Source organism: Pteropus vampyrus, unplaced genomic scaffold, assembly GCF_000151845.1.
Source record: "Pteropus vampyrus isolate Shadow unplaced genomic scaffold, Pvam_2.0 Scaffold3, whole genome shotgun sequence".
In the NCBI taxonomy this organism is placed as follows: domain Eukaryota; kingdom Metazoa; phylum Chordata; class Mammalia; order Chiroptera; family Pteropodidae; genus Pteropus; species Pteropus vampyrus.
Genome location: NW_011888784.1, coordinates 13,708,238 through 13,722,195, shown reverse-complemented (window position 1 = coordinate 13,722,195; position 13,958 = coordinate 13,708,238). Strand labels below are relative to the sequence as shown.

Here is a 13,958-nt window from a genome sequence, read left to right as displayed (position 1 = left end):
CACTAGGATTAAAGTGTCATGCCATGGAGAGAGGAATATTTTTACATTTAGCACTGTTCAGTGTTGTTTAGTGTTAATGCACTTTCTAAATATAATTACTACTTGTCTCTGATAGGTTGGTGAGAATCAAGTGAAATCATATACATACACTGTGGATGAAAGCACACTAGTGCTCTGTGCAAATTAAATATTTTTTTCTTTACCTATCAGGATTCAAAGGGAATATGTGCTTTAGAAACTACTGGACTGAAGTAGGAAGTCGGGAAATTGGCACAAGTCTTTTTCTCATGAAACACTGCCTCTGCAATGATAGAATTTTGTGATAGAAGAGATGTTTAAAGTTTATTACTTACAGTGTGCTCCTTTAGGGTAATCATTTTCATAACCACCTATGTGGTTTGGTTATTCCTTAACTTTATGAACACTTTTATTGTTCTGATGTAGAATAAATGGTTGGGGATGGGGAGGAGAGAATCTGTTGCAGTGGGACTAATTAAGTTGATAGTTATGTGAACTGAAACTATATTCTTGGTCTTAGCAGCTCTCTACTCTCAATTCATGTAGTCATATTACTCTCTGTTTCATATAGAAGTCCCATATCCTCCCTTTTCTCTTAAATTTTCCTTACCCTAAAAATGTATGTAAAATACTCATCTTCTCATTGAAAGTAAAGGGTTGAAATTGCATGGGGAAAATGCTGGTTATTACACTCTATAGAAATTCAGATGTTTGAAAGGAATTGCAAGGTTACTAGTACCACTTGTGTTCCCAGCCCATCCCAGTTAACATCCAGCCTCAGATATTTTCATTTTATATCTTCATTAGACTTAAAAGCAATGTCAAATGTGAATTTGTTACGGATTCTTTGCTAAAAAGCTTAATAATAGTTATGAATCATTTTATTTAGTCACGTGTCTTTGGATCTTATTCTTTTATCACAATGATAACTTCCCAGACCACCCCAAAACCTTTCAATAGAAAAAGGCCCAAAAGTATGTACCTATAATCTGGTATTTTCACACTATTAAAAGATTTTTCAGTGCTTTCCCTAAACAGTTAAAGAAATGCGATTGAGAGATTTCCCATCCTAGATGTTTCCATTATGTGAGGAAAGATCATCTGTGACTGAATGTCATCATTTTTACTGTTGGTTTTACGGGTTATACATCTCCTGCACAGTATGATTCAGCAGTGCTATTTTGTACAAGGTATATCTTGTACCTAATGTGTAAACAACTGATATGCTGTGTTGTCATTTTGTGGGTTAAATCTGCAAGTAAAATAAGTCCCTTCAGCCATTAATTGTTTTCCTGCTCCATTATAGTTCCTGGTAACATCAGAAGAAGTTAATATTTCTGCAGTTATCTAAATTTGATCGCTTAAATTCTCTCAAGTGTATTATTAACAGTATTAATAACTTGATAATAACAAACATGAACTATAAGAGACCTGGTCAAAACATTGCAGTAGCTGTAATCTCTGCCATTGACTTTTCAATTAAAAATAAAGATTTAATGTTTATTGTTAAAATAACACACAGGCATACTTCAGATATCGTGGATTCGGTTCTAGACCACTAAGTATCGCAATAAATCTTTTTCCTGGTGAAGGGTCTTGCCTTCAATTTGTAAAAAATGCAACATCATTGAAGCGCAATAAAGCGAAGCACAATAAGATGAGGTATGCCAGTGCTAGCCAGGAAAGTCATATGGTCACTAATAATTACATATACAAGTGTTGCTGGTAAGCGATTCAAACTCAAAAGGTTAGAGTGGGCACCACTAAGTTTATTTTCTTCAGTGATCTGGAATAGACATGAATTTTCCTCTCTACCACTTCTGTCTTGGGTTTCAAATTACTACTTTAATTCTGGGGGATCTGGATAGATTGGTATCAGCATTAAGGATGCTTTATTACTAGCTATACTTGTCTTATTGAGTTGCTTCCAAAGAAACCAAAGTGGGACTAAGGTGACACAGAGAACCCAATAGGAGTTCCAGTGTACATTTGGTAAATATCGTCTCCTTGACTTTTCCTTAAAATATGTGTTGAGAATCTCTGTATTTAAAGAAGATATATATTTGGGTTCTTAATATAATTAAATGGAGATAGATTACAAATGATTAGAAAAGATGGGTTGGATTGAGGCAATTTCAAATATGTTTAGTCTTATTTTAAAAAACTTTTTAAGGTCAGTTTATTTAGTGTTTATTATTATTATTATTGAAAAGAAATTTACTGTGGGAGTAACTAATGGGTTTTACTTCCATATTTCAAATGAGCTAAAGAAAAAAGATAACCCTGAGGCTTGTTGGACAGCGCCTCCTAAAATTAAATATCAATTTCATTATTTCCTAGATGATTTACTGTGAGCTAGGCATTCTTTGATGTTTGGAGATACAACATTGAACAGAACAAGATGAAAATCCTCACCTGCTTTGTGCTTCAATTTTGGGGAGATGAGATGAGGCCCTGAATAAGTTAAATATAATCTATGTCCGATGATTGTAGGTGCTATGGAGAAAAAGAAAGCAGGAAAAGGGTAGCTTTCATGGCGAACTTTTGTCTTCATTATTATGCCAATGCCATACTGTTTTTTGATTATTATAGCTTTGTAATATAGTTTGAAATCAGAAAGTGTGATACCTCTAGCTTTGTTATTCTTTCTCAAGATTGTTTTGGCTATTCAAGGTCTTTTGGGGTTTCCTACAAATTTTAGGATTGTTTATTCTATGTGAAAAATGCCATTGGAATTTTGATGGGGATTGCATTGACACTGTAGATGGCTTTGGGTACTATGGACATTTTAATAATACTAATTCTTCCAGTTCATAAGCATGGAATATCATTTTATTTATTTGTGTCTCCAATTTATTTTATCAGCGTCTTACAATTTTCACTGTACAGGTCTTTCACCTCGTTTAAATTTATTCCTAGGTATTTTATTCTTTTTGATGTGATTTTAAATGGGGTTGTTTCCTTAATTTCTCTGATAATTATTAGTGTATATAAACACAACAGATTTTTGTATATTGATTTTGTATCTTGCAACTTTACTGAATTCGTTTATTCTAACAGTTTTTTGGTGGAGTCTTTAGGGTTTACATGCCATCGCAAATGGAAACTTCTGGAAAGTCTCTCTCTACAGTTTGTTTTTCTTAAAGAAATAGGAAGCAAAGTTATTAGCTGACACTAGGGATTTAGGAAGCAGTATCAGGTTTGAGAAGAGGAGAGAAAATATAAAATACTTTATGAGCTTTCAAATCCAGTGCGACCAAGTGGGATCTCCAGTGGCTGGTCTCTTCCACTTGTGAGCAGCCTCCTTTGTGAATGGGAAATGTAGTATGTTTTCCAGGACTCAGTTATGTTAGTCTTTTCATAGGTCATCCTTGGAGAATACTTTGCAAATTCATCGTTATTGTTATCTTCTAATTGAAAATAGTGCCATATGGAACATGTCCTGAATCATCTTGGACTTTTTCTATCTGGGCCCTTTTTTCCATGTGTATATTTCCAACAGCAAATAATTAAACATTTATTGAGCACTTATTGTGTGTGCTAAACTCAAGGGATATTAAAAAGTCAATTTTTGCTGTTGAAGAGCTTGTACAATTTCATTTTGTAAGACTTTTTTATAAATTGAATGTCAGTGAATTTAGAAATTTTGTGTCTGTTCCTGTGCTAGTTGCTATTAGTTTCCTTGAAGTAGTAGGGTCTAATTTTTTGTTTGTTTTCTTGTCTTATGTGCCTCTTAAAATTTTCTAAGCTCCATGCCTGATGTTTGAAGGAATTTAAAGTTTAGGGGTACTGATTATCAGCCAAAGAGTTAGAACTATGACAGTGGATGTGCTGTTCTGGAGAACTGGCAGCTCAAACAGTACCCACCATCTTTGTATTCCTAAATTCCTGTAAGAATTCTGTGCATATCCAGTCAGTATTTTCTGAAAAGATTCCATTTCTAGGCTTGATCATGAGCGGAACTATATGGACTTTTTGAACATATTATTACATCTACTGTTTCTACTTTAGCCATTTTCTGGAAGGAAACAGTTAATGAATTGTCTGGAAATCTTGGAAAAGAGAATGTTTATAAAAGAACAGAAAACTTTGAAATGTTCTAGATCATTTGGAAAAATTGTTCAGATACTTTCTTCCTGCAGGTATTATCAAATTGTGGACATATTACATATAGTGCTGAATAAAATTTTGTTTATGGAAAGAAAGCTTTCTTACTGAATTGGTTCTTTTTTTATGGAGGTATTATGATCTTAGCTTTTCTCAATTTCTCCATTTGAAATTCAAAATACTGTAGTTCTTTTTGTCTTAAGTTTTTTTCTACTTGTTAAATAGTAAGGCTTCTTGGGACATTTCATGAATACACTACAGAAGAATAAAAATTGCCTTTGTGTTTGCATGATTGACTTGCCCTCAAACAGTGTTTGTTCTTCAAATCTAAAGCTCATTTTGAAATTATTTATGCTTAAAATAACTTGTTAGTTCTCCAGTAATGAACAAACTGGAGCCACTGAACTCCCTGTTTACAAAAAGAAAGGAAATGAAAGGAGTTAACAGCAGCATTTATAGTGTAGGATATCTCATTTGGGAATAACCATGGATAAAAGTTTTATGGAACAAAGCCTTTCAAAAGTTTTACAAAATATATAGTTGTGACTATATAAAGATGAACTTTAAAAGAATATTAATTTTGCTTCATTTAATTCAATTACTTTGCTTACTAGTTTTGTTTTTAAAAGCTAATTATAAATTCCCAGGTCAAAAGAAATTATGAATTATAACAAGTACAGAACAGAAGCAACATTTGGATATTGGATAATTTTTTTCTAGTATTTTCCTTCATGTCCTCTTGCATAGGTTCTGATGAAGAGCAATCAGTAGTATATGTTCCAGGTATGACTTTCTATGTTAATTTGGTAAACTTCCTTTTTCTTCTTAAGTGTTAGGAGAAAGATAAAAATTATGACAACTTCGCAGGTATAACTGGATGCGGAACAGTTCATTAGAACCTACAATTAAAAACAAATTTGATGTGACCCTATTAAGGTTCGAAATTCTGCCTTATATTTTATTCACATATTAAAGAGTAAGAGTCTTTTCTCATTTTTTATATTACAAATAGTAGACTAAATTTAATATTTCAAAGAAAAGTATGAAAATGAAAACAGAGTTTATGCAATAAACTCTTTAACATTTACTGGTTATTGCAGATGAGTAATGAAACCGAACTATTGAAGGTACCCCAATTATGTGAAAACGTAGATCTTTAATGTCCTCTAAGTTAGAGTATATGTGTCATGTTGTAATTTATTGATTTTAATATGACTTATGAATGTTCCAGCACCTTTTAAAAATATTTCGATTGAACCTTTATTCAAAACAATCTTTTTATTACTCATTATTTATTAAGAGAACTTTAAAATGAAGTAAGAGTTTTCCCTATCATTTTGTAAATTAGAGGATATCAAGGAAGAGGTTGATGGGGGGAGGGTCTTAAAATGAGAAGATATAATTTCTGAAATCTTATTTGATGGAAATCCTTAGGAATTTCTACAGAAGGAAATACCAGATCAAGACAAAAGTTGATAAGTCCAAAAGCTAATGTTAAGACTTCCAGGGTGACTGCGGCTTCAATCTCCATGGAGTCTTTAAAAGGTGCAGGAGATTCAGTAAATGAACAGGTTAGTAATTTTTTATCTGATTTTTTCTTAATTCTCCAATCTGCTGACCAGTAACTGATGAAAGAGTCCTTGAAAGAACATTAGATGATCTGTAAGCATTCTGAAAAGATACTGAGGATGACTCTAGGATGCTTTGATGATGCTTGGTGTGACTATAAAGCTCCAAAATATATGGGCTTGCTTTAAGTCTTAGTTAAGAAAATTTATTATCTTGATCTGTCTAGAGTTAGTAAATCAAATTGACAATTTTTTTTTGACTAGGTGTCCTTAATTATTTTTGTTCATGTAAATTTGTTTGTTGATGAGGAATAAACCCTTAAATATAAGAAAGATGTTTTTATTAAAATAAAATTAGCCTGAGTTATTATTATTGTTGTGTTGTTATTTCCTACACTTGGAAAATAATGTCATAAAGACTTCTTTTTATAGTCTAGTCACTAATTTCTCCTTCATCTTTGACTGTAATAGTATCTGTACATTCCTTTGACACATGTCCTATCTGACTGGTTTATTTTACTGACTTTTATTATAGTTTGTCTTCCCAAGCAAAGTTTAAGTCACAGTTTGGCAGTCTATGACTTGTAGGCCAAATTTACTTGCCACCTGTTTTGTAAATAACGTTTTATTGGAACACAACCACACTCATTCTTTTAATATTAATATTGATGGCTCCTTTTGTATTCAATGGAACAGTTGCTACAGAAACTGTATGCTCATAAAGCCAAAAATATTTACTGTTTAACCCTGTATATAAATTTTTCAACCCCTGGCTTATGTTATTGAGAACATTTGCAATAGCTAGTTTGTTTCTAGCAATGGGATTTAACTTTTGTTACTTGTATCCTCAATCTACCCACTTCACACTGGCATGTGAATAGTTCAATTTGCAAGTTCTTATCAATACATGAAGTTTTTTAAATATAATTGTTTTATATTTAACTATAGCCTTTTGGATTAAGTCCATACATTTTTCATGATTCCATTGATTTATTAGCTATAATTCTTTGGCTATTTCACTGGCTTTAGGGATTATAATATACGTTTTTAATTTATCACAGCCTATTTTCAAGTGATATTTTCACACTTCACCTGTAATTTAAGGACCATTCAATAGTATAAGTCCTGACTTTTGTAATATTGTCATACATTTTACTTCTATACATGAACCCCAAAATACAATTATTATTTTTCTTTAGTCAGCTGTCTTTTATTTTCAAATTGAGATTTAATTCACAAATTATAATAATATTTACCCTTTTAAAGTATACAGTTCATTGGTTTTTCGTATATTCACAGAGTTGTGGATCCATGACTACAGTCTAATTCCAGAAAGAAATTGTGTATTCATTAGCAGTCATTCCCCATTGCCCAGTCATCTCAGCCCATAGCAACCACTAATCTACTTTTAGTCTCTATAGATTTGTCTAGTCTGGACATTTCATATCAATGGAATTATATGTTGCTTTTGGTGATTGGCTTTTTTTACTTAGCATAATGATTTTAAGGTTCATCTATTTATATCATGTATCATTACTTCAATTATTTTTTCATCTCTTTTTATGGCTGAATATGTTTTGTTTATCCATTCATCAGTGGGAGAACATTCAAATTGTAATACTTTTTGGCTATTATGAATAATAGTGCTATGGACATTGATATAAAAGTTTTTGTGTGGATATATGTTTTCAATTTCCTTGGTAATATATATACCTAGAAGTAGCATTGCTGAGTCATGTACTAATTCTCTGTTTAACCTTTTGATGAGCTGCCAAAGTGGCTACACAATTTTATATTCCCACCAGCAGTGTATGAGAATTCCAGTTTCTCCACATACATGCCAACATTTATATTCATCTTTATTATTATAACCTTCATAGCAAGCATGACATGGTATACCGTGGTTTTCATTTGTATTTCCCTAATAACTAATAATGATGAGCATCTTTTTATGTGCTTCTTGCCCATTCGTATATGTTCTTTAGAGAAATGTCTACTTAAATCCTTTTCAATTGGATTATTTGTCTTCTTATCTTCTTGAGTTATAACAGTTCTTTATAGATTCTATCTATAGATCTCTTATCAGTTCTGTGATTTGCAAATATTTTCTTTCATTCCTTGCATTGTTTTTTCACATACTTTTTAGTCTTTTGAAGCACAGAAATTTTTAATTTTGATGAAGTCCAATTTATCTTTTTTTTTCTTTCTCCATCTATGCTTGCTCTCATGTCTAAGAAATCATTGCTTAATCCAAGGTCTCAAAGATTTACGTCAATATTTTCTTCTAAGAGTTTTATGTTTTTAGATAGTTCATTTAGTCTTTGATCCATTTTGTTTTTATTTTTGTATATGGTGTGGGTAGTGACCAGACTTTATTGTTTTGCATGTGGATACCTAGTTGTCCCAGCATCATTTGTTGAAAAGACTTTTTTTCTCTTTGTCTTCATACTTTTATTAAAAATCTGTTATCAATAAATGTAATCATTTATTAGTAGACTCTCAATTCTGTTCCATTGGTCAATATTTCTCTTTTTATGCCAATACCACTCTGTCTTAATTACTGTAGAGTCACAGTAATTTTTGGAATCAGGAAATGTAAGTCTTTCAATTTTGTTTTTAGGATTGTTTTGGCTATTGTGAGTCCCTTGCATTTCTATAAGAATTATAGAATCAGCTTCTCAATTTCTGCACAAAGCTCAGCTGGGATTTTGATAGAGATTTTAGTGAATCTTTAGATAATTTAGTGAGTACTTTCAATTTAATAATATTAAGCCTTCCAGTTCTTGAATATGGTGTGTGAAATGCCTTTCTGTTTATGTAGGTCATCTTTAATTCCTTTCCAGAGATGTTTTTTATTTCTAAGTATTAAGTAGTTTATACTTTTTCCTATCATAAATGGAATTGTTTTCATTTATTTTTGGATTGTTCAATACCAATGTATAGAAATACAGTTGATTTTTGTCTATTGATCTTGTGTCCTTCAGCCTTTCTAAATTTACTTATTACTTCTAATAGTTCTTTTGTGAATTTCTTTAAATTTTCTATATATAAAATTGTGCCATCTGTGAATAGAGACAATTTTACATCATCCTTTCCAATTTGGACTCCTTTTATTTCCATTTCCATATCATTTCCATCTGCCTAATCCTACTTTTAACATTATTATAGTTCAGATATGCTGGTAATGATTTTCTTATGTTTTGTATGCCTGAAAAGATTTTTATTTCACTCTCATTTTTGAAAGATATTTTTACTGGTTATAGAATTCTGAGTCAATAGTATTTTTTCTTTTTTCCAGAATTTTAATAATGTCACTTCACTGTTGCCTGGCTTGCATTGTTTGTAAGGAGAAGTCTGCTGTCATCCTTGTTTTCATTCTTCTGTAGCAGAGTTTAAACTCTGGCTACTTTTCAGATTTTCTTGTGTCACTGGTTTTAAGCAATTTGATTATAGTATGCCTTGGAGTAGTTTTCTAAATGTCTCTTTTGGTTGGGATTTGTTGAACTTTTTGGATCTGTGGGACATTTTTCAGCTATTATGTCTTCAGATATTTTTGCATCCCCCTCTCCTCTCTTTTGAAGACTCTGATTACACACATATTAGGCCACTTGAAGTTGCCCCACAGCTCTCTAATCCTCTGTTCATTTTGTTGTTGTTCTATATTTATCTATGGATAGTTTATATTGCTCTGTCTTCAAATTCATTAATTGTCTCTGCAGTGTCTAATCTAACATTAATCTCATTCAATATATTTTTTCATATAAAGCAATGTAGCTTTTAACTCTAGAAATTCAGTTTGGGTCTTTTGTTTTTATTTATATATTCCATGTCTCTACTTAACAACCTCAGTCTTCTGGCTTCTGGAACATATGGAATATAGTTAAAATAACTTCTTTGATGTTCTTGTTTATAATTCTGACATCTGAGTCATTTATGTCTAGATTTAGATTGAGTTATTTTTCTCCTAATTATGGATTGTATTTCCTGCTTTGTTGCCTGTTTGGTTTTTTATTAGATGCCACCAGGAAATATGAATTTTGCCTTTTTTGAATTCTGGATATTTTTGTATTTCTATAAATAGTCTTCAGCTTTCTTCTGGGACAGCATTAAGTAATTTGGAAATTTGATCCTTTTAAAGCTTGTTTTTAAATTTTAAAGGTGACACCAGAGCAGCCTTTAGTATAGGGCTAATTTTTCCTACTATAGGCAGTGCCCTTCTGAATACTCCTCCTGATGCCCCTTAAATTACAAGGTTTTCCACTCTGGCTAGTGGGAACATGGACTATTCTTTGCACTATACTAGCTACAGAGATTATTCCCACTGTTCATTTTGGGTTCTTTCCTTGGATTTGGATAGCTTACTCATAAACGTATTCTGCTGAGTACTCAGTTATTGACTTGGCAAGGGACCCTTTCCGGATCTGTGGAACACTCTTTCTGTGTAGCTCTATCTTCTTTGTTATTCTTCCATGCAAACTCTAGATAGCTTGGCTTTCCTGGACTCCCAGCTCTTATCTTCTTTACTTAGGGACATTGTGGGAATCCATCTGGGTTTCCCTACTTGACCCCTGAACTCTCCTCAGGCAATTGCTAAGATAATTGTAGGGCTCACCTTATTTTGTTTCCCTCTTTCAGTGATCACTGTCCTGTGCTGTCTGCTGTCCAAAATCTGAAAGCTGTTGTTTCATATATTTTGTCAGATTTGTTGTTTGTTTACAGCAGTAGGGTAAATCTAGTCCCTGTTACTCCTTTGTGGATAGATGTGGAAGTCCCAGATGTGTGTGTGTGCATGCACACACGTGTGCACTTTTTTTCTCAAAATGGTAATTATGTCAGTTCAAGTCTTTGGGAAGTAGACACCAAGATAGAATCAGAAATGGAAGAGATTTAATGGAGGAAAAACCTATAAAGGATAAAGAGTAAAATGAGCAGAAATAGACAAAGAGCTGTAAGATTTCACTATAAGTCTGGCATCTGAGAGGAGAAAGAAAGAAGGAAGACTGATTAGGAAGAGACTCAGACTTCAGACTGTGTTACAGTCTGAGGAAGTATCTTATCAAGCTAATGGGGGACTCCAGAGCAAATATTGTTCTTTAAAGATGCCCTCGCAATGAGAAATGGCCCAGTTCTAGCACATTGCTCTTCCCAGTCATTGGCATTGGCGTGAACACTGCAGTGGATCGTGGTGTGACAGCAACTAAGTGAGTCTGTTAGCTAACTATACTCTCAACAGCAGTTTCTCGCTTTCTTCTAGAAATGACATATTTTATTATTCACAGTTAAATCCATTATTCATCAAGAATTAATATGTATATGATGTTAAGTTAGGGTCATGGATCATTTTTCCATACTGATAGTCTATTGGTCCAGCACCATTTATTGAGAAGACCATTCTTTTCCCCATCGAATGAAAGGATGCCATTGTAAATCAAGCGACTGTAGAGGTGTGTCCTTCCCTTATTATTATCATCTTCTTTAGTAATTCCTAACTCGAATTTTCTGTTTATCATTTTTTTTTTCCTATGTCAAGGATCAACAAACTTTCTGTAAAAGGCCAGATAAATACTTTAGCCTTTATGAGCCTCTTAATGTCTCTCTCAAGTACTCAACTCTGATGACCGTATAGTGTGAAAAGAGCCATGTATATGTGTCAATATCTAAATGAATGTGCATAGCTGTGTTTTTATAAACCTTTACATAAAAAAAAAATAGGCAATGGGCCAGCTTTGGCTTGTATCTATAGTTTACTAGCCATTGTCCTATAAAATATATTTGCTTTTTAAAGAATATTTAAGTCTATATATTTGGAACCTTATATAAAGGTTCCAGATGCACATTATTACGTGATTTGCTTTTTTACTCAACACAATGTTCATGATATTTATATTGTATATAGTTATATTTTTTTCCACTGTTAATTCAGTAGGGTTTAGTCATTTATTCTAACTGAAAATATTTAACTTAAAGACTTGTTAAATTGGTTCTGGAGAACTGGAAAGGCAAAAAGGGAACACTTAGTTATCATATAGATAATAACTGCAAGAAACAACTACCATTTCTAGGCCTGGGAGAACAGACAGAACAAGTTGCAATTATTAAAACTTAGAAGAAACTTTGAGGAGGAGCCTCTCAGAGCTGAAACTTGGACCTTTGGTGATGGGGAACCAGCCTGACTGGTACTGCTGTCCCTGAGGTGACATGACAAAGGCTGGTTGTGTGAGGGCAGGAAAAATTGCAGACTGGATCTACTGTTCTTCTCAATGTGTGACACTGACTGGAACAGGAAATAGGAAGGAATATGTCTTTTTTTCCTCTAACGACCCCTAGTCTCCCTCTAGTTTTTATTGGCAGAGTTTAACAGCCATGTGAGAAAGAAGAAATGAGATTTCCAGAGGCTCAGCCTCAGCATCACAAAGCAGAGCAGGGAAGGCTAGGTTTGAAGATGAAGGTCAAGAGCATAACAACCAGTACCTGTTGTTATTCTGTTGTATAAATATACAATTCTTTTGTATAAATATACCACAGTTCAGTCATTCTCTAGTTGCTAAAACCTGAGTCTCAGGCTTTTGCTCTTCGACACGATGCCACTAAAACTCTTGCCTGTGTACAAGAGTTTCTCATTTGTCCGTTTACTCACTGCAGCTCTACTGAAACGTCTTTTCATGGGTTATCAGCAGCTTCTCCCATTGTTAAATCCAGTGACTCCTTTCCACAGTCTCTTTAGCTTTTTCAATCATTAGCATTGTTAACCCACACTCTTCTTGAAACTTTTTCTATTTTCTCTTACAATATTATATGCCTCTGATTCCTCTCTTATCCTTTCAAATACAATTTTTTTTCTTGGATTTATACATGATTTTAAAAAACTAATATTTTTTCTTTAAGGAAAAATTAAACACAGAAAAATATAGAGAAAATAATAAAAATCTAGACATCCTTCGTAATATCATATGGCTAAATTTTAAATCTTTGTTTTTCTCTGACTTAAGAACCAGACCCATATTTCCAACTTCCTGCCTAACATATCCACATGAATATACTCTTAAATTGACTGCATCTAAAACTAAACTTATTTTCTTGCCATCTCCTCTTTCTTACTTCCTTTTCTCCCCTCTCTTTCCCATCCTTGGCTCTCAGTATTTTCAGGATTCATTTTAAGTGTCTTAGATTATTCTTGACTACCAGAAGTAATTGGTCTGACCTATTTTCTGGTTGCATAAATGCCAAGGATCATAGTTCCTCCCTTTTACATGTTAACTCCAGTTTCACAAGATATAAGAAATCGAAGAAACTTCACATCCTGTGCTTATTTTAAAAGATTTCTTAAAAAGTGTTAAAAATTGTTATTAGCAAAAATTAACCAAAAGATTTTTTTCTGTTTTAGAATTTCCGTAAGAGAGGAATGAAGAGTGCATCACTGAAGGATTTATGTCTTGAAGACAAAAGACGCATTGCAAATTTAATTAAAGAACTGGCTAGGTGAGACAGAACCTTATATGAAACATTATTATGAAAGAGAGACTTCGCGAACTTTAGAACACAGGAATTTCATTTCCCTCTTGATTATAAGCCATTATATAGTGTCAAGTTTTATATTTACATATAAATTTTAATTCAATGTAATACAATTATTACTTTTTTGTATTATTTTGAAATAATTTTAGGCTTATAGAAAAGTTGCAAAAATAGTACAATATTAAGGGAATGAGGAATGGTAAGTGACTGCTAATGAGTACAAGGTTTCTTTTTGGTTGAATGAAAATGTTTTAAAATTAGATTATGGTGATCTTTGCAGAACTCTAAATATACGAAAAGGCCTTGAATTATACACTCTAATGGTCGAACTTTAATTTGTGTCAATTATACCTCAATAAAGCTCTTAAAAAATGGCAAGGAAAGTTCTCATACCTTTCACCTAGCTTTCTTTAAATTTAACACCCTGAATAACTATAGTGCAATTATCAAAAATTAACATCAGTACAATAGTATTTATTAGCTACAGAGTATTCAGAGTTCACCAGTGTTTTCACCAATTTTTTTCACTAATATATTTTTTCTGTGCCAGTATCACATTTTGTATTCAATTTTCATATTTCTTTAGTCTCCTCCCATGTGTGGCCGTTCATTAATCTTTCCCTGCCTTTCATGACTTAGACACTTTTGAAGAATGGTGGTCAGATATTTTGTAGTATTTCTTTCAGTTTGGGTTTTTCTCATGATTATATCGCATTAAGATATGTTATATCAGGGTGTGCAATGTTGATA

General features: G+C 32.7%; 1 protein-coding gene across 1 annotated transcript in view; it reads left to right on the top strand.

The window, feature by feature from the left end:
- Nucleotides 1-13,958, top strand: part of KIAA1328 (KIAA1328 ortholog) — a 238,183-nt gene that overhangs the window by 1,056 nt on the left and 223,169 nt on the right. The window contains exons 2-4 of the mRNA XM_023531545.1: nucleotides 4,873-4,908; nucleotides 5,560-5,696; nucleotides 13,078-13,172. Of these exons, the coding sequence (XP_023387313.1) occupies nucleotides 4,873-4,908; nucleotides 5,560-5,696; nucleotides 13,078-13,172 (268 nt within the window). The remainder of the gene's footprint in view (nucleotides 1-4,872; nucleotides 4,909-5,559; nucleotides 5,697-13,077; nucleotides 13,173-13,958) is intronic.